At 34.6% G+C, this 21368-nt stretch overlaps 4 protein-coding genes and 2 long non-coding RNA genes across 6 annotated transcripts; 4 read left to right on the top strand and 2 right to left on the bottom strand.

Annotated features, from left to right (window-relative positions):
- Positions 1-155: 155 nt before the first annotated feature.
- LOC108813539 (plant intracellular Ras-group-related LRR protein 6) lies at positions 156-1994 on the bottom strand. Its single transcript, XM_018586123.2, has 3 exons — positions 1669-1994; positions 1188-1357; positions 156-1094 (listed from the first exon to the last, which is right to left on the bottom strand). The coding sequence occupies exons 1-3, from the start codon at positions 1963-1965 to the stop codon at positions 410-412; spliced, it is 1152 nt and encodes a 383-aa protein (XP_018441625.2). The 5' UTR covers positions 1966-1994; the 3' UTR covers positions 156-409.
- Positions 1995-4313: 2319 nt separating this feature from the next.
- Positions 4314-5573, bottom strand: LOC108809881 (uncharacterized). The gene is made up of 3 exons (XR_008934999.1): positions 5394-5573; positions 5197-5257; positions 4314-5053 (listed from the first exon to the last, which is right to left on the bottom strand). It is a non-coding gene; the product is annotated as an uncharacterized LOC108809881 (long non-coding RNA).
- Positions 5574-6542: 969 nt separating this feature from the next.
- Positions 6543-7018, top strand: LOC108811138 (uncharacterized). The gene has a single exon (XM_018583188.2). The coding sequence runs from the start codon at positions 6597-6599 to the stop codon at positions 6828-6830; it is 234 nt and encodes a 77-aa protein (XP_018438690.1). The 5' UTR covers positions 6543-6596; the 3' UTR covers positions 6831-7018.
- A 434-nt stretch (positions 7019-7452) lies between these two features.
- Positions 7453-8197, top strand: LOC108806507 (18.5 kDa class IV heat shock protein). Its single transcript, XM_018578650.2, has one exon. It carries the CDS (start codon positions 7519-7521, stop codon positions 8008-8010), a length of 492 nt encoding a protein of 163 aa, XP_018434152.1. The 5' UTR covers positions 7453-7518; the 3' UTR covers positions 8011-8197.
- Positions 8198-8839: 642 nt separating this feature from the next.
- Positions 8840-9631, top strand: LOC108809805 (uncharacterized). The gene is made up of 4 exons (XR_001942910.2): positions 8840-9025; positions 9110-9171; positions 9238-9284; positions 9388-9631. It is a non-coding gene; the product is annotated as an uncharacterized LOC108809805 (long non-coding RNA).
- A 2312-nt stretch (positions 9632-11943) lies between these two features.
- On the top strand, positions 11944-16749 carry LOC108813537 (protein TRANSPARENT TESTA 9). Its single transcript, XM_056989247.1, has 21 exons — positions 11944-12206; positions 12338-12389; positions 12472-12548; positions 12637-12770; positions 12848-12944; positions 13023-13080; positions 13185-13293; positions 13379-13502; positions 13594-13780; positions 13869-14191; positions 14319-14407; positions 14481-14551; positions 14619-14723; positions 14816-14881; positions 14986-15123; positions 15228-15333; positions 15411-15482; positions 15562-15620; positions 15731-15890; positions 15970-16136; positions 16239-16749. The coding sequence occupies exons 1-21, from the start codon at positions 12154-12156 to the stop codon at positions 16545-16547; spliced, it is 2556 nt and encodes an 851-aa protein (XP_056845227.1). The 5' UTR covers positions 11944-12153; the 3' UTR covers positions 16548-16749.
- The last annotated feature ends 4619 nt before the right edge of the window (positions 16750-21368 follow it).

The raw sequence follows: 21368 nt of genomic DNA on the forward strand, positions 1-21368 counted from the left end.
CAAAGTATAAGTGAAACTCAAGCGAGGAACAACGATTTTGATATTCCTTATACAATTATCATATTAGTATGGGATACAACTGAAGAGTGTGTGAGGTTTTAACATCTGTAAATGATCTCGAGTCTTCCGTTAATGTCTAAAGAATTTGAATAAAATGGGGAAGGAAATAATTTATTCATGAACAAAATTTGATGTGCATAGGAAAAAAAGAGACCAGGAGCAAGAATATGTAATTAAGAAAAAAACAAGAAATCTAGAATCTGATGAACATATTGAGTTACTCTTTATACATTTTACTAATACTGAAATTTTAAAATGATAGAAAATTTTGGATTTTTTTGGCTTTTGATGCTACAGATGTATCTATAGCTTGTAGAAACATGGAACCTCTGTGTTGTTGTCTGAATTTTTATCTGCTGAAATAATTTCTTGGAGAAAAGAGACGGCGAGGAGAGAACATTCCAGAGTACCTCGGTGAAGTAAGACTGTCAATAGAACGGTATTCAGGCATGATGAACCCTTCTCTCTCTTCCCTATTCCAGCTCCTTGATCCACCATTGAACGTCCCATACTTCACTAGCTTACCAAACCCCCATGACTTCTTCTTGCTGGGACTCCTTGGTGCGGTACCATTAATCTTCTGTGTCAGATACTCTCTCACCACTTGCAAGTTCTGCTCCATCACCTCAGCAGGAGGGGACACGAGTGGGTTTCCCTCAACACTCAGTTTCCTTAGCCGTCTCATGCAGCCAATGGACTCAGGCAAGACAGTGATCTTGTTGTAGCTAACATCAAGCTCTATGAGGTTCATTAAGAGGCCAATGGAAGATGGGAGGGCTGTAAGGTACTGGAAGTTCTGGCTGACATTGAGGATCTCGAGGTTGATGAGATTCTCTAGATCATCTGGGAGAATCATGAGGCAATTGAGACGAGCGTCGAGGACACGAAGAGAAGTAAGGTGAGTAATGGAGATTGGGAGGCTAATGAGCTTGTTGGAGTTGATAGAGAGTTTTCTTAGATTGGTGAGTTCGTATCCAATGGAGTCTGGTAATCTAATGAGTTTGTTGAAGTTTGCATTGAGTTCTTCCAGTGACCTGATACAACAACAGACAGTGAATCATTTAAATACATGTTTTAATGTTTTGGTGAGGGGTTTGTGAGAGTTTTGTGAAAGTTGTGGGTGAAACCTGCAATGCTGGATAGATTTGGGGAGTGAAACAAGAAAGTTTCCAGAGACGTTGAGGGTCTTGAGTTTGGAGAGACAACCAATGGAATTTGGAAGAGCTTTGAGCTGATTAGAATGAACATCTAATGCTATTAAGTTGAGTAGTCTTGCTGTAAGTGATTCTGGTATGGTCTGTGTTACATTCAAAGAAATACCCAAAAAGTATTAAGGAAATGGAAATGTAAAAAACTACGAGCAAATACAACACTTCACATAATTCCAGCTTTAAAATACATCATATCAAGTAAAAGGTAAGAAACTGAGATTATCCATATTGTAATATTAAAATAAAATTAAGATTAATGACGAAAAATAAAACAGAAAAATTGCAAAAGTGCTTATAATCTGCATGATCCATCCAAGAGAAATGAAGTTGTACATGCTTATAGATATGCATTGAATCATGCAAGATAATATAAATATGTATATAATCAGATGCGAACCTGAAGATAATTGTTGGAGAGATCAAGCTTGCAAATCTGAGCTAAGTTGATTGATGGATTAGGGAGAGATTCTAAGGCCATCCCACTCATATTCACAACTTCTAACCTCTCCTCCTCATTGTTAATGTTATTGAATGATGGTGATCTTGGTGATGATGATCTAGGTGATGATGATGGAGATGATGGCGATGATAATGGTGATTTCCTACTTTGGTGTGGATCCATCATCATCATCGTCATCATATGTTCCTTGATCTGTCCCTGTGGTTGTTGATGATATGTCTCCTCGCATATCATCTTTATATATGTGTGTTTTTTTGTCTATATGTTTGTGTATATGGTTCGAGAAGAAGGGAATGATCAAACGATAAGATGAGAGGTTAGAGCTTATATTGTGTTTGTGTATTGTACGGAGACACTAGAGAGATGTACGGATGAGAAGTTTTAGTGGCGTTTAAAAAGGAACATAATCAATTTAAATTAAACAAAATATTTAAAGCCATAAACAAAATAGATTATTTAGGTAGGTAAACATTTAAAAGTCAAATACTCCGCAAATAATTCCTACCTTTCTATCAGTAACCTTTTAAATTCTCTCATTCAAATTAGTTTGTTGGCATCCTTTGACCAAATCAAAAATGAATTCTTCATTATATATGTTTTTTGACATCCAAATTCTTCATTATTATTATTCAGAAAATTAACACATTGAAATGGTATAAAAATCGGAATATTCCCATAAAATTATACCTTTTTTTTTGAACATTCATAAAATTATACTTGACACATATTAATCAGTTTATATACATAGAGCTCGTAGAGCTAATAAGCTTTTTAATTGTAACTAGATTTTGACCCGCCCTTTAAAGGGCGGGTATATATTTTGTTTTATGTTTTTTTAAAATAATTTAATTTAATTTTTGTGTGTTTTATAATTATATTAGTGTTTAATATTAATTTAATTTAATATATTCTTGGTGACTATATTCAATATGTCAAGTTGCATAATTATACATTTGTACGCATTTCGGAAACCATTTTAAAACTTTATTCCTAAAGTTTGTAACATATTATATTTACTTAATAGTTACCTAACATAATTTAGTCAAGAATATTTATATTTCAATCGCCCCCCAAAAAAAATCTCATACTCTATTAGACATGATCTATATACTCGAACAGTTCTTAAATTATTATATTCGAAAATTAATATCAAACTCAACCCGCAACTAAAACCGAATATTTTTTTTGAAAAATGTTTAAAGAAATATTGTTTAACATATTCTGTTATATATATAGTTGGGTTAAAATGGTCTTCACTAACTTTAAGTAGAATTACATTTAATAAATACTTTTTATTCGAATAACCTATTTAAAATCCGTTAAACTAAATGAGTTTATATGAATATTTATTTCTATTAAAAATTCACTTAAACCGGTTAAACTCCGTCAATCATAAAATTAAATTTTAATAGTAACCCGCTTCCACCATTAATTAATATTAATATTAGTTAACTTTTAAAGTTTCATAAGAAATATAATATTCTATGTACATGTCGTTTATTTTCTAAAAATTGTATCATGGAAATGGTACTTCGTTTATTTTCCAAATCACAGACCTGTCTGATAAATTCAAAACTTTATTTGAAAGAAAAAAGTAACTGTTTTTGGTAGGAACAGTTATAACGTGGATTTTAATAACTTTTAGAAGGTGGTTATCTAAGGTGGTTATATGATATTTAGATAAATCATTTAAATACAGTTATAAAATATGTTGGACCCAATTAATATCAATTGGACATGTCGAAGAATTAATATTATTGATTAACAAAATTTCAACTGTGGATCATGCTTTAGTGAGTAAGTATAAAATGAAATCATATCTCTCGATCCTATCTCTCGGAGAGTTTGGTCAGCCTACATACTAGTGGGGCTCCTATGTGTCTGTCATCATCCAAACACATGAAGACGTTCAAATAGTCAAATAGATGGTCTTCACGGCTTTTAATTAGGACAAGACAAACGTAATAAAAGAAAAAACAAATTCGAAATCGAACCGATGTTCCGAGTAAGTTCATATTTTCTGCAATGAAAAACCGAAACCGAATCAAAAATCAAGAGAATATCCAAATATCTAAAATAAAATTTATATATCTAAAAATATTAATTATATTTAATTTTAAATTATTAATTACTCTTTTACATATTATTTATAAATAGGACTACTCAAACAATTGAATTATACCAAATAATTTTTTTCATCTGAAATATTTTAGATTATGCGAACTACCTAAAAAATGAACTACCAGAATAATTTTATCTGAAATATTAAAATATATATTCAAATTTTCTGATATTTAATTTGAAAATCCAGAAAACTTTGATTTTTTTCTTCTCTATAAATTATCATAAATAACCTGAAAAATCAGAACCAATAGAGCTAAAAATTTACCGGATATTTGCTAGTTTTTTGATATTGTTATTCAACATGAACCGAAAACCAAAATAAACAAATCATATTTCATATAATCTAAGAGCATCTGTAATGGTGAGATTCACCATGGAATCCTTAGCCTTATAATACTAATTAAAAAAAAAAAAAAATTCTGAATAGTTAAGGATCCTAAACCAAATGGTATGTACAATGGTGAGCCTCACTTTATTAATATTTCAGAGATACAATTGTTAAGCTATTCTCATTGTCTCTGTCCATTGCATAACTTTGATTCAGTTCTTCCAAAGTCTACCAATCTAATAGATGAAATGAATAAACTGAACATATGTACAAAGAAAAAAAAGGGTTATCTTCTAGCTGCCTGCAGTACTCGTTTATCTCATCTCATTCTTTGATGGCTTCAGTTGTACCATCGATCCCAACTCTTCTTGTATAGTCTCCATACTTCATTGTTATGATCTTCCCCACAAACGGCTGACCATCACCCCTGCTACATAACATGACACCATGAAACCAGACAAAAACACAAGTGGGAACCATAAATCAAGCTACACTACTAATGTAAGAGGCTAGAGAACTAAACTAACTAGCTACCAACCTGTTAACTCATTGCAAAGGCCTGCATCTTCTAATGTAAGCGGCTAGAGACTAAACTAACTAGATACCCAAAACTAAACTAGCCAAGAAAGACAAGACAACATCAGCTTCACACTATCAGCAAAGGGTAAACAAAACAGAAACCTAACGATTCGTCCTCTCCCTTGTGTTCCCTAAAGTCTCAGCCGGAGTGCTGAAGAGGAATGGCTTGGCTCTGCGTCTCGTCCTCAGCGTTCTGCGTCTGAGATCAGCCACGCCTGAGTGCTTGGTTTCCAGATTGAAGTGTTTGGTTCACCTCCTCACTACCGTTGAGTCCATGATGGGGACGAAGTCCTGAAAAGCATCATCAGACACAGCCCAAATCTGAGACACATCATCAACTCAAAAACAATACTTTCTCCAGCATCAAACAATCAAACTCGGTTCTAACTTCTCCTTTACCCAACAACAAATAATCAAAGAGGGTTCAAAGTTACCAGCTTTCAATGAATCGCCATAAGGACTCGGAAGAGCAGAACTATACCCCTTGTAAGATTTCTACACACAATCAAATAAAATAATGAAAAAGATAAACTTTGGGTCATACAATAGAATTTACAAATGAAACAGGTTTATAATTGAAACACTAGTACTAACATAAATCGTTTTGAGAGTGTGATTGCAATAAGAGTACCTTTGATTGTGAGATAGATACGAAGTGGGTTTAGCGTTTCTTGTTCGAGAAGAGAAGGTGAGACTGAAAGGAGGTGAAATTGCCAATCCCGCCATTATTAACCAGAACGAAAAGAGGAGAAGAATTTGGTCAAGTTTCAGAAGGAAAATAGAAAAGAGGAGAAGAAGCAGCGTAGGCAAGGAGGAGAGATAGAGAGAGGGAGAAAGAGAAGGGTAAGGAGACACGTGTGTTAAGGACCAAGTCCTTCTAGTCTTTCTTGAAGGATTGATCCTTCGTTAATTAAGCCAAAATAATATTATTATATTTCATTAATCTTCTCAATTAATGATAAGGATTCGTTAGGAACCACCGTTGCGGATGGTCTAATAACAGTTCTTATATTTCTATGAATTGAAAACGGAACGTCCACAACCTGGTTCTAGCGTACCCCTATGGACGACAACTTCAAAATTCATGCCTTGGAGAAAGACAAGAATCTGACAACGGGTACCTTGGCGTACAAGTTAATAAGAAGTTGGCTGCAAGAATAATTTACTTAGAAAATCTTTAACCCACCACTATATTTATCTCTATAATAGTATTTGAAGTCAAAATAATTTCATCTCTAATCTATTTATTTTTCTAAAACAAAGATTACTATATTTTTCTTTATTTATAGAAGAATAAATAGTATTCATCTATATTTTATTTTATATTTAGAAATTTATATTTTTAAAAATATATTAGAACAAATCACATTTCTGTTATAGAGTTCTTCTATTACAGAAAAATAAAATAACAAAATACATTGTAAATGATCTTACGTGCATTTGATTCAGCTTTTGCATCGTATATAAGAATCAGCTAATAATTTCCCAAAAAGAATAGGTTAACAATTTGCCAAAAAATAGAAACAGTTAATAATAATTTTGATGCAAACTTATTCACATATTCGGTATTGATAAAAAGATGTTTATCCGATAATGAAAGTTAAAAAAATTTCTAATAATGTAAATTTTCGTAAATAAATCAAACGATTGAGGGTTTTTTGTAATTTCATTTGACTCATCGTCCACGAATCCTTTACCAAAAAGACCTTCACACCAGACACCGCCACGCAAACATGTTTTACGTGTGACGTGTCATCGAAGCTGGCCTCTTAAATCTAGAAGTGTAAAAAAAGACATAAGAAAGCGTTGGGAAAGCTGATAGAGAGAAACAGAGATGGAGGCAACGAAAGAGAGAATGGAAAATGAACATAATAAGAGGAGAGATGAATCTGCCGTCGTCAACAATGATGCAGGAAAGGCCGAAGACACGGTCAGAGAGCTCGTTCGCGAATCCATAGTTGATGGCGGAAGCGATGGTAACAGGAACGGAGGTGATAGCGCTCGCAAGCCGGAGGACATTCTTGCTTTCTCAAGAACCGTACGGAAGATTGATTCCTCGCTTGAGTAGTTTTTATGTATTCTGTTTTTCTTTTGAACTTTTTGCTTCTAGACATGTTCGTTTCTTCTTTTACTATCAATCTACTAGCAAAATAAATAAACATTCAACAACATCGTTCTACATTTTGCGTACATTATCAAGGTTCAGAATGGATTGTAACAAATTTTGGTACTATATTCGTAAGTTCCATTCAGATACTTCAGTCAGTTTGGATTATATCAGTTAACGAAAATTTCAATACAAAACTAATCTATCATTTCAGAAATATTCAAAACTAAATAATTCTTTTTAATTAATTTTTTTTTTATAACGACTTTTATTAGATTATGATGTAATCAAATCGTTATGAAGGTCAGAAACAATTGACCTTGGTACATAATAATGAAACCAAAACAAATTATTGAAAGGAATGCTTTTTGGATATCCGTTCAATTCAAATCAGATAGTCCAATGTCTAAAATACCAAAGTTCCATTTGGACATTTCTTGAAAACAAGATTTTGGGTTTCCTAGCCTCCTAGGTTAAAAAAGAGAGAAAGACAGGCTCTTGTCTGAAGCCCATTGGGCTTTGTACTTCCCACCTCTATGTCCGGTTACTCTCTCTTATCTCTTAAAGAAAACTCTAGAACTTATCTTGAAGATTTATTATAGTAGCTTTTAACTCTCAGCTTCTCTCCTCCTCACTTGAGTAGAAGAAAATGTCGATCATTCCAATCAACGATGATCGCCGGAGAATCTCTCCCGGCGATAGAATCTGGGAGCCATTTGAACTCATGAACACCTTCCTCGACTTCCCCTCGCCATCCCTCCTGCTATCTCGCCACTTTCCTTCACTTTCCCGAGACCTCTCCCCTTTCTCTTCTCCATCCACCGTCGAGACCCAGCTCAACTGGACGGAGACTCCGACGGCTCACGTTTTCAAAGCGTATCTTCCGGGAACGGCTCAGGACGAAGCGATCGTGTTCGTGGACGACGAAGGATACCTCCAGATCTGCACGGGAGACAACAAGTTCATGAGCAGGTTCAAGCTCCCCGACAACGCTTTGACGGATCAGGTGACGGCGTGGATGGAGGATTGTTTCCTTGTCGTGTTCGTCGCGAAAGATGGTGCTGCTTCTTCGCAGTCAACGCCGGGGATCGAGGAGAATCGCAATGTGAGAGTGGTGGAGATTACCGGCGATGATGATTAAATCAAGTCTTGGGACTTTTAAAGTCTGTGTAATAAAATAAACAGAGTAATCGCGTATTTAGATTTGTGATTGGAAGTCCTTTGTGATCTTGTGTGAAGTTCCTTTTGTTATAAAGGAATCTGTGTCGTTTCGCTGAAGTGGAAAAAAGTATGTATAATAGAGAAAATTTGAAGGCCTGCAAAAATAACTCATCATCAAATAAGAACTGGCGGAAAATATAACATTTTGATAACAGTGATGGATCTATACAGTATATCTTTTCGGCTTTGATTAATGAAAACAATATACATAATGTAAGTTCCTAAAAAAAAAAAAAAAAAAGTTCTTTCCTACATAAGGTTTGGTAAAGTTTAGAATTAAGCAGTTTTAAGGAATTTTTTTTTTCATGAGCTGAAAACTTATCCGATCGTCCTTTTTGTTGTTTCTTTTGCAAAAACAAATGAAAAAGTGGAAGAACCAGTACACATCCATAAATGGGAGTTCTATTTCAAAAACTTTTTAGATAAAACTATCAAATGCAGAAAATTATATATCCGAATGTAATGGATAAAGCTATTGATTATTATCTGTAAAACTACTTATCAGTATCATATCTGTAAAATTATTTCACGCGTTCCTGAGAAGAGTGAGGCATCTTAGTTAGGCCTGGGCACGGCATGAATCGAATTATCTACGTGGATGCCGACGTGGCGGAATGAGGAAAAAAACTGTACTTTATATAAATAAATTAGACGGAAAAAAAAAAGATATACTCGAATGGATGGAATCTACCCAAGACGTTCCTCAGGTTTTATCAAGACAACAAGTCAACATGAATAGACCCTCAGTTATTAGCTTCCGTTATTGGTTCATGATGTGATTTTAGTTTAGCAATGTTTGTATACTATACATTACGGCAGTATATTTTAGGTTCCAGTGGTGATATATACATCATAATGTGAACCATAGGCATTTGAAAGAGCAAGGAAACCTCGCTAATGAGGCCGAGAAGTTAATGCCATCATCACATCAGGAGGTATATATCTTATTTTCATTGACAAGAAAAAGTATCAAACACGGAGTCATCTGATTCTTTTTTAAAATTGTATTGTGTATGAAGCTGCTGTAGAGAACAAGTACGGAGGGCTCATGTCAAGAAACCACCTCTCATTTTCACGGCAGGTACACTTTTATCTATGTCTAAAGTGTTTGTTTTGTGTGTTTCTGAGATGTGTTGTTTTATATCAGGATTATGAGCAACTATACTTTGACTCAGCTGGTTCTGCTCTTGAAAGGTAACAAAAGTTAAAAACTTTTATCCAACGATGTTGTTTTCATTCCGTTGATCAATTATAAGCTCTCAATAATGTTTCTATTCTCATGGTGTTATGATAACAGTAAGCAAACCAGATGGTGATCAACGGGAAGGAAATTGACTTTGAGGAGTTAAAGAGCTTGGCGTTTTCTCTCGGAAATGCTATTGTTTGCTGCTGCACGCTATGCTTTGTAAAAGAGAACATATGTCATCAAATATAGTTTTCTATGTTATAACTAAGTTTGTCAATTCGTTTGTCAATTTGTTTTGTATTTCTATACATCGTTGTTATATGAGACTGAAGATGGGTTGTTTCTTAACTTTTTAGTTCTCTGCTGTATAATTATATCAGACCAAGAATCTTGCTCACTTTTAGCAAGCCAAGCCACTGACCACTGACACTCCTTTTGAGCTTAACTTTGAAACACGAAAAAAGATAGATCCAAACTTTAAGAGTGACCATCTACAATTTAAACTGCAAATGAAAACAGCAAGGTGTTGTGAAGCCAAAGGGCCCCTTGAACCTCTTCTTCCCAAGTTACATGTAAGTGATCTTTGACCACATTACAGCTTCTTCTTTTTTCGTTTTTAACCTTAAGGCGGTTTGTTTTTTATCTTAGATATTTTTTTCATTTCTGCAAAATTTTACAGTTTCTCAAATATAATAATACATAAATATATAACCTAACATGTTATTTATAAATATTAAGCAGTAACCATTAACATTTTATTTTATGCTACTTGCTTATATTACTTTTTTTTTTGAAAAATGATTTTTTCTAATTGTTCAAATTATAAAATTTAAGAAGAAATGTATTTAAAACTAATAAATTCAAAAAAGCAAATATTGTGAAAAAAATAAAAAATAGTTATATTTTAAGAATTGTTTTAATACAGTTACAAATATATAGTTTCTAAAAAGAAAAAATAGTTAAATTTGTAGTAAAATAGTAAAAATTATAATTAAAATAAATTAAAAATTCATCTAAACTTATTTTTTTAAAAAATTTGCTTACCCGCCCGTAGGGCGGGTCCGACCCTAGTGGATTATATTAATGGGTCAAAGTCCAGAATCCACATACAACCAAAAGCCCAACGAAAAGGGCAAACAAAAACAACAACAAACAAAATGGGCCTAGAAGCCCAACATCCCTAAACCCACGACGCCGCACGTCCACCCACGCGTCAGCCCATTCTCGTCACGACGCCCATGCGTCAAACACTATCACGCGCTAGACTTCACCTCGAGATCCGAAACATCAACTCACGATTCCAAACGTCGATGCTTGCGGGAAAGCCGAGGCAACCGCCGTTTACGCCAGATCTGAAGTACCTGCACCCCTCATCGTCGCCTATTCTTCCACGGAGAGCTTCGCCGGACTCTTACCGAGCTCTCATCGAGTCTAGAGATAGACTCCAGTCACAAACTTTAAACAACACCGCCGCTTCTTTCCTCCGCGGGCACGGCCGAAACCTCCCAGCCGTCGCAATCCTCGAATCCCAACACCAGCTTTTTAGCTACCACCCTCGAGAGAACAAGCTGAGCCCGCGACGCCATCAACTTCGAGGATATTAAGAGAAACGGAGATCTTCATCGGGACGTACCCGAGATCTCCCCCGAGGCGTCACAGACCACTGTTTCAACATCACCACTGTCTTCCCCGGGGAACATCGAGCGGAGATTCGAGAACTCCACCGGATCTGAATTAACAACCACCACCAAAAAGAAAAAAAAAACGAACTACAGTCGGAGCATAGAAAGTCTCCGCACCAAAAGAAACCCTAAAGCCACCCGTTCTCTTAAGAAGATAAAGAGCCACGGCGGCGGAGCTAAACTGACCCCCCACCGAAGAGAAGGTGCGACGACGGGAACCTTAGAACTACACAGAACCCAAAGGAAAAGGAGCTTTAAAAACACAGAAAGGGAAATCCGGACCGACGGTCGGTGACTGTGAAAGCTCACTCCATCGGCCGGAACCGAATAATCTCGGCGGCGGTTTCTCTCTCTACTCTCGGTTTCTCTCTCTACTGTCCATTCTAGTATATCTGCCTTAGCTTTTTCAACCATAAATAGAGAGAATTTGAAAAGAACCAGTACATTTTGACCCAAAAAAATTGAAAAGAACCAGTACACATCCATAACTATGAGTTCGGCTTTCATACAATTTTAACAAATTACAAGATGTAAAATTATTTTCCATTATGTATTTTCTTGTTTAATATTTTTTTCTTATGTAAAGATATGATTTTATTTATTTTGGCTTATGGTAATAGAAAAAATTCTCAAACTTTGGACCGGTCCTGAGTAGAGAAGTTACGAAGTTCTTTAGTTTGCAACTTACGAGTTCTCCAGATTCTTGGTACTGGGCTATATATGGAGCCTATGTTCAGTCTTGACGGTTTTGGAATAGTCGACCGCCAAACATGTATGTATGTCATCGACTCATCGTTGACTGCTCGGGTTGAACGATTATTCTCTGGTGGCTTCTTTTGTTAGAAAAGTGGTAAGTTTTTTTATTTTATAAGAATTACATTAACGTATTGAACCCGACCCGGATGAGAATCTGGGTTATCTGACCCAAAGCCAGCTCAGCGCCCACGTCGGTGCTTGTATTCGCAGTTTCCGTCAACTCTTCTATTTGTAGCTTTCAAAAAAAAAAAAAAAACTCTTTTTGATTACCGAAAACATCTAAAAGCGTTTCCACAAATCCGAACACGACCACCGCAGCAATTCGAATCCCAGCCGGAACTAGAATCCGATTTCATCACCTCTGGTTTTGTCGGGGGGGGGGGAGTGAAGAAGAATGATCCGGAGAAGAGTGGATTCAAAGGATTGATCGGGAACAATCATGTGGTTTTCCTTCTTAAGACCCAGAGATCGATTCTCCTTGCTCGAACTCAGGTTTTTACTCTCCAAAACATATTCCATTTCTTCGATTCATCTCTCTTTAATCTATAAACTACAACTAAGATTTATCAATGGTGTCTTTTGAACGGTAGTTTTAGAGTGTTTTTTTTATTATTGTTGTGTAGGCATCTGACTGAGCAGTTGAGGAAAATTCAGATAGTGAACGAGACCAATAAGGTCAGTGGTGGTGGCATAAGTCCCCCTTTCTTTTTTTTTTTCTTGTTAGTATCTGATCTTTGTTTACCATTTTTTTTTGAAGGACTTTGTTGTGGAGGCACTGAGATCAATCGCGGAGATACTAACCTACGGCGATCAGCATGATCCCTCATTCTTTGAGTCTGTCTTTCTTTATCACTCAACCATCTCAGTTTTTTTTTTTTTTCATATTGTGGCTAAAGGTTTTTTGCGAATAATATCGTTGCAGGTTTTTTATGGAGAAGCAAGTCATGGGAGAGTTTGTACGTATCTTGAGGGTTAGCAGAACAGTAACAGTTTCTGTTCAGTTGTTGCAGACCATGAGTATTATGATCCAGAACCTCAAAAGTGAACAAGCCATCTGTGAGTTTTATCAGATGATTTCTCATCATTGATTTATAGTCTATTATTGATCATCTTGTTTTTGAAACTCCTTGCAGACTACTTGTTCAGTAACGAATATGTAAACTATTTGATAACATATACGTTTGACTTCCAACATGAAGAGCTTCTATCTTACTACATATCCTTCCTTAGGTACATTTTTTTTTTCTGCTTTTATCTCGGCTTTAGGAAGTACTTATCGATTGTAACTGTTATGTTTTCTTTAAGTAGAGCTGTTAGTGGGAAACTAAACAAGCATACGATATCATTGCTTTTGAAGACCGAGAACGTGAGTATTCCTTAAGTTGCATGTTCTTTTTTTTCTACTGTTGTAACTTCTTTATAGATTATCTTTTGTTCTGCTGTATTTTAATTCTGCGTTTCTGCGTCTAGGATGTAGTAGTTTCTTTTCCCCTTTATGTCGAAGGCATTAAGTTTGCATTTCACGAAGAGAACATGATACGCACTGCAGTTCGTTCCCTGACTCTTAATGTATATCACGGTAAGTCGTTTTTAATACTTCTTTCGATTTGTCACTTGTTTGGTAGATATACTCAGTTTCTGATGCAATCGGTTTGTTTTTGCAGTTGGTGATGAATCTGTGAATGACTATGTAGTTAGCCCACCGCACACCGAGTACTTTTCAAAACTAGTTTCATTTTTCCAAAAGCAATGCATTGATCTAAGTGCAATGGTGTTGAACACTTTAGAGTAAGTTTCAGTGTATTTTCAGTTCCCAGGGGAATAACTTGTAAAATTGGTTGTTCTTCTGAAAGATTTTCCTTTTATTCCCTTGTTAAAGGAGCCCATCCTCAGACTCAGGAGGAAAATTGTTTTCTGCCGTTGATGGGATCGAGGACACCTTGTACTACTTTAGTGATGTTATCTCTGCTGGCATACCTGATATCGGGAGGCTGGTAACAGATCACATTCTGCAGAATCTAACTCTCCCACTTCTTCTCCCGTCTCTATGCTCTGAGGCTGTAAATGTACAAAATACCACATTTTCCCTCTTAATATCCTTCTGTGCTATTTTCGACGGTGCCATTTCTAATATTGGTTTTGTCGTTATTTCAGGATGTTTCAATTGATCCTATCACTTCTCTATATCTCCTTTGCTGCATCCTACGGATAGTTAAAATCAAAGATTTGGCAAATATTACCGCTGCTACTCTTTTCTGCCCTGTAAAAGCTTTCATTGCAAGTTTCCTAGTGAAGCCTAATAGTAGCCTTGCTCCTGAACGCCCTAGATTTGGACATAGGCATCAAGACAATGGTGTTGCCGAGGAAGCAGATCAACAGTGTCCAAGCAATGGAGTATTGAGTGAGGATGGGAATTCCCACGTTTGCAGTGAAAATACTACCAAAAGTACCTTCAACGATTCAAATATTACATTTAGGTAACGTGTTAGCTAATAAAACGTGTACCTAGTTGAGTTAGTTGCTTGTTACACTCCTTAAGCGTTGTATGATGCTGTCTTAATATTTTCCTCATATCTATTAAGCTGATGCTGTTTTGGTAACTAGGGAGACCTTACTTCAATATATTTCTGAGGGAGATGATGTGCAAGCTCAGGGTTCCTTGTTTGTGCTAGCCACTTTGTTGCAGACAAAAGGTATTGGCAGTGGCGTTCTGCAGATTCTTCTCGCCTTTTACGGTTTTGATGTAATTACATTCTCTTTTAATAGAACTTGAAGAGTCAATGCTAGATGCTTTCGGCATTCTTCCTCAGCGTAAGCAGCACAAAAAACTTTTGCTGGTGAGTTTCTGTCTTGTACTAATATACTTTCTTAATTCAAAACTTAAGTGGTAGTGATCTTTGATAGCAATCTTTGGTTGGGGAGGACTCCGACGAAGAACAACTATTTTCACCGAATGGTTCTATGAGAGATGGAAGTAGTGAACTTGATTGGTGTCAACGGAGGCTGGAGGTACGTCGCTGCATCTCTTTAAATTTCTTCACATCCATATCTTTGGTTGTGTTATTTTGTGATTCTCTTATTCATTCAAGTAACTTCAACAGGAGCATTTTGGAGTATGCTGTTCATTGCGTGGGGCTGCAGTGTCCCCCCTTATACATAGACATCAGGTAAACTATGAACTGTTTGTAAACCCTAGTTATTACAATCTTGCTAAAGCTAGGTTCTGTTTGCAAAAGTTCTTTTCTTGAATTAATAATAATATGTGGTGTAGGTGGTGGATGCATTGGTCAGTCTTCTCTGCCGTGAAAACATATCTGCAGAAACATTATGGTGTGGAGGATGGCTTTTGCGCCAGTTGCTTCCTTATAGCCAGGCAGAATTTAATCATAAACATCTGAAGATGCTGAATGTATGTTTCTTTCAAAATGTTTGTTCTGTTCGATACTGTTTCTGTGTCTCCCTCTTTCTCTCTCTCCCCCTTCTCGCTATTTACCAGTTTCCTGCTGATATCAGGATTCATATGAGAAATGCAAAGAAGCACTAATCCGGGAGATTAAAGGTTCCTGGCCTGATCTACTCATCAAAGTACTGTTTGATGAGTGGAAAAAGTGCAAAAAAGGCAAGTAAATAATCAAAATGCTGCATATGTTGGACTTTGATTGTGAGATGAATCTAATACCAAATTTCTTCTGACAGTGATTGAAGCTCCATCTCCTCAAAAAGACCCTATATCTGTTATTCTCCAGCTGGATAGATGCTCTTCTAATGGTAGAATCTTTGTTTTACATTTTCTGGCTAGCTGATGATACATGAGAACTATATGGACATTAACAACTATTTTGTACAGATAACACTGTTAGCGATTCATCATTCACAGCAGGGGAAAAATTGTGCGAGGTGGTAAAGGTTCCCATTATGTTCTCTGCTTCTCTATATTTTTTATACAAAATTCTTATTAGCGCTTGCCGCCAATGTATATGCTACAGACATCTGATAATCGAGTCTTTACTCCTTAGGTTTTTGTGCTTCTTCATCAACTCCAGATCTTCTTGCTTGGTAGGCCCTTGCCAGAGCAGCCTCCTATCCATCCTCCTGCCGACAGATCTGAAACGTCTCGCGCAACAGCTTCCGGTTTGGATGCTTCAGTCCCCAAACCTGGCACCGAAGTGAAGCTAGGTTAGCAAACGACTCTCTTGTTTTGCTTTAGTAATACATCTACCGTAGTTAAAGTAATCTTTGAAATTTCCCCGTGCAGTTGATGCTGTACCATGTTGGATTGCCTTTGAAAGAGGCAAGGAACGTGAATTCTCGTTTCTAGCATTATCATCTGGTGTGTCTGGGTGGATCGTCCTTGCTGAAAAGTCACTTTCGAAGCCAGATCACGGAATCGTCCGTATTATTGCACCTTTAGCCGGCTGCGATGTATGTACTAACCTTCATTGTTTGTAAAGATCACACACGCGGACAGAGATAATTATTATATTGAACATATAGCAATGATCTTTCTTTTGTTTGGTTTTTCAGCCGCGAATAGATGAAAAGCAACCAAGATGGCTACACTTGAGAATCCGACCATCTACGTTACCTTTCTTGGATCCAATAAAGCGAGGAGTCTACAAGAAGCTCAAGTCCAAAGGTCTAGTAGATGGAAAATGGACAGTAGCATTCAGGAGCGATGAGTTTTGTCACTCTGCTTACTCAATGGTTGTACATGAGATGGATCTACAATGCAGCGAGGTGGAAAGGAGGTTAAAGCCATTGCTTGAACTTGATAGAAACCAGCAAGATCAATCAACCATTACTTCTGATGCCTTCCCTTCATCTTCGTCCTGATGATCTCATTTTGCGTTGCATTCATAACGGATAAGATAAATCTTCTTCAGTCCTTTAGAGCAGCTTCCATGAATTTTTCAGGTTTATTTTTTTCTCTCTGCATTTTCTGTTTGTTTTTATTGATTCTTTTTGTAATATCTTAGTGTGGTATCATTGTATATTTGAAATTGCAACAATACATTAGTAAATTTCAATTGTTATCGCTGAAAAAGCTTTAATCACCAAAAAAAAAGTTACATGGCACTATTTACTACAAAAATTTCTTCAAGTAACATGTACATATGTTTTTCTGAGTCCACATCATTTTTTCCCTCAAACCCCACAACAAAAGCTACATAGGTACTCTCATTTGGAACCATTACCCTCTGAACCATCACACCAATCAACTCACATGCTTTCTCAATACCTCCTACACTGCAATATCTATGGATGAGAGTGTTATACAAAACCACATCAGGCTTTAGCCCAACATCAAGCAATTTATTAAACAAAACTATAGTTTCCTCCATCATCTGCGCTGTGGAAGGAGTAAAGGCTACCAAACGGAATCCATGGGTCCTACCAAAAGAAAGTGGGACTTACAGAATGTCTATTGAAAATTCTTTCAATGGTTTCAATGGGTTCACATGCGTACCGAAATTTTTTTTTTATAATATCTGCCTAACTCGTCTCGTCCCGTCCTTTCGGGATGAATCTGTTTCATAACTATTTAGTGGGTCCCACGCCACGTGGCGGCCCACTATAGGTCAATTTAAAAAAAAAGTCAAAACGAATTAAAAAAAAAGGTTATGAACCCCAACCAGGAGTTCATCAATGGGCATGCTCTTAGTCCCTTTCCCAATCAAAATCTTTATAAACTTTAAGCGCTGGTTCTCAACTTCAATAATTTCCTAAACATCCAAGAATCTAAGAACTGAGTTGAGCTTCGCTGACACATCTGCATCTTTTTCTGACACTTCACCTTAGAAACATAATTCTTTAATTTGTTTATTAGTTTCGGACCAGCGTTTGGAAAATGCGGAAAACAAAACAATTGATTTGTCCAAAAGAGAAATTTGTTTGATAATTATAAAATTGTTTATTTAAAATTTGTTACCTAATACATTTATCGTTTATCGTTTATCATTTTGTTGACTTGATCCAGATCTATGGTAGAATCGATGAATCTAGTGACCTGTATATAAACCACCACTATTTAAAAATCCGATAAAACTTGGTAAAAAAAATCTAAAACACGCTATTGACCTATCACCTGACACTGATTGACCTGTGTAAAATTAAGCTATATTCAATGACATATAAAACAATAAATTGAGTAAAATATTTAATTAGTGACTTTTATTTTAAAAATGTATGATGTCATAAAAATAAAGAAGACCAAAATATATTGATAGGTTTTCATTATTGATAATTTATTTTAGGTATATCTTAATTTTAGATTTAAATTATTTTTTCTTATAATCGTTATTATGTACTGATTATTTTTAGTCAATGTTCTAATTTGGTAGAAACCATGATGCAGGATGAAAATGTTAGGCACGGTTTTATTTATACAAATAGTTAGGTTGAAATATTTGTTGCGAAAGTTTATATTCGGAAAATATTTATTTGTATAATTTTTTTGAATAGGAGTATTGACATGTTGTATTTTTGCTTCAGGAGGAAGACACATGTTGAGAATATTACATTTACATTCTCCATTATTAAAGTGAAGCTATAATTTATCAGGTCAACATGAGACATCAAATGATATTTTTGCTTTTGATAGACACAATGGAAAGGATGGAACCAAGAAACAATGTATTTTTTGTTTATTGGGATAAATCAGTAATATTTTGGACATGAGATTCATGAGACACAGTTAGAAAAGATGATATGTTAGTATAATGTATTTATATGAATTAGTATAATGGAGTTATGTATAAAAATTTGGATGATATATTGTTTGGATGATAAAAGTAATGTATGTATAGTTAGAGAGAATTAACTATCATTAGAGCATCTCCAAAAGCACTCTCTATTTTAGAGTTTGCAAAACTCTAAATTTGAAGTTTCAATGTGTTCTTCTCCAAAAGAAAAACTTCAAACCTAACTTCAAAATTATTTATATTTTACACCATGATCCCTATATTTGTTATAATTAATATAAATCTATAAAACTTATAAATAACTAGCACATATATAAAAATATCACATTAATATTAATTAATAAAATCTTACAGTAAATATATAAATTATAAATATAAATATATATAACTAAATATTAAACTACAAGAAAAAAACACTATATTTTGAAGCTTGTAAAACTTCATATTTGAAGTTTAAAAATGTTTTTAAACTTCATATTTGAAGTTTAAAGATATTTTTAAACCTTAAAACTTTTAATTTTAAAGTTTATATTTAGTTTTATGTGTAAAACTAAAATTTACAAAGAAAATATGAAATATTATAAGATATGATTTTTTAAAGATTAAAATGATAAACAACAAAATATCTAAGAATCATAAGATTTAATATGTAATTGTAATTTAGGACCAAAATGCAAATAAAAATATGAAACTTCAAATTTGAAGTTTTGAGTAGTGACACTCTATATTTGAAGTTTCACTACTAAAAACTTCAAATTTGAAGTTTTGAAGTTTCCTTTTGGAGAACAAAAAACTTCAAATATGAAGTTATAGAGTGTCTTTTGGAGATGCTCTTAGTATAGTTAGAGAAATATCGGGAAATATTATGTAGGACCAAAAAATTAATTGGTTAACAAAAGAGTGCAACAACCTTGTTTAATTAGATTTTTCATATGTTTTTCTTTTAATAGTATAGATGACCGAAACACTTCCTTTCCTTCTCTTCAATTTGGTCAACTTTAAATTTATTTCCCATCATAATCACTAAAGACCCATTTCGAAGTATCACAGTTATTATTTGTGTCTTTGAATATCTCAAAAGACATTAATTACCATGCACAATTTTTTAAAGGCAATTACCATGCACACTTGATAAAATATAGATAATTTCTTTTATATTTATGAGCATGTAACATATAAAAACAACTATATTGTAAGTAAAGACATCCAATGCAAAGCTTTTGAACGTTGTACTTTACTACTATACCTATTTTAATCGACAAAAGTTATAAAAATTAATATTTTTATATAAATATGATTTATGATCATTGTTCAAAATTGATCCATATGTATTTTAAACAATAACTATAAATGGCCTTGAATACAACCGCATAAATGTGGTTGAGATACCCAATTAAAAAAATGTCGTTGAGATATAATAAAAATAGAATTTTTAAGACAATCATCTAGTAGGCATAATTTTTCTCATTTAGTGCTTAAAATTTAGAAGTTGATAATTATAATTAACTTTTACAAATTATTTTGTCATTTATTACATATGCAAATGAACATATTTGTTGTTATCGTAATTTGAAAATAACAAATTTGACAACTTATTTAATTATTACTATAAATCACATCATAATTTATTATAATATATCTGAATTTTGTTGTCAATAAACTAAACATTAAGATTATTTTGGACACGGGGTATAGCAGGCGCATTTGTTTCCCGAGGAACAACCAGTGGTTATTTCCTTTATTCCTGACCCTTGTATCCTCTTGTTGCACGCAGATTGGCAAGCTGCCTTGTTGTTACAACTTCCTGGCTGTTGGTTATCTAGATATATGAGACATATATCTTTTTTTTATTTTTATTCCCTTGCCCCATCGCTCCAGCCACTGTTATGTATAAAACATAAATCTCAATGTATGTAATGAAAAATGTTTTCGGCAAATTTGAAATATTGAAAAATAGATTAGTAATGTTTATTTAGTTTTTAAAATCATTTATTATTTGAGGTATACAAAAAAGTAACTAATCTGATATAAAAATATCTATAAGTATCATGTAAATTTCCTTGTAAAATGATACATCAACTCTGTTTCTTAAACAAAAACTATAGCTTTACATATTTATTTACTCAGGAAACATGAATTTGAAGTATACAAAAGTATACATTGCAGTCACGCTCTCAAATTTACGTTGCAGTCACGCTCTCAAATTTCAAAAGTATACTTTGCAGTCACGCTCTCAAATTTCACGGCGGAGGATGTGAAGAGGACGAGAGGGAAAGATCACGATGAAGGTGGACCTGGAAACTCAATGAAAATGGGATTTAGGATTGAAGGAAGAAAGTGGAGACAGACTAAAGCGTTAGCAAACTTTTGAAATTTAAAAAAAAAAAAAAAAAAAAAAAAAAAAAAAAACTTTTGAAATTTAGAAAAAACGGCAAGAAGGGGAGGTTAAAGACGATCATATTGATGGACTTTATGCAGCCAATAAAAGCACAACGATGAGGAGATACGAGCTGTATGACGGCGAGCATATAGAAACTGATCCTACTGCGGCTGCGGCTGGGAAAGAAAAAAAAACAACCGTAGAAATGAAGTTAGATCTAGGTTTTCCTTATTTTTAAATGTAATATATGTTTGGCGGGTTTGTATTATTACGTATTGGGTTTATTATTTTTTAGAAGGGCTTTAGGTAACTTGGTCCAGACTATAAACTTTAGAAAAATCCTATTACAGATTTGGTAAAAAAACAAAGGGGAATTAGGTCTAATAACCCAAAAAACCATAATTCACTAACTTCCCAAAAACCCACCATCTCTCCTACTTTCTCTTCCTATCTCTCTCTACTCTCTCTCCCAAAATCTAATTTCCTTTATTTTTTTTGGTTATTTAGCTAAGAAGCCCAAAAACAAATAGGTTCGACTGATAAAAAATTTGGACGATAGATTTGAGATTGGAG

This window comes from Raphanus sativus, chromosome 6 (genome assembly GCF_000801105.2).
Source record: "Raphanus sativus cultivar WK10039 chromosome 6, ASM80110v3, whole genome shotgun sequence".
In the NCBI taxonomy this organism is placed as follows: Eukaryota; Viridiplantae; Streptophyta; class Magnoliopsida; order Brassicales; family Brassicaceae; genus Raphanus; species Raphanus sativus.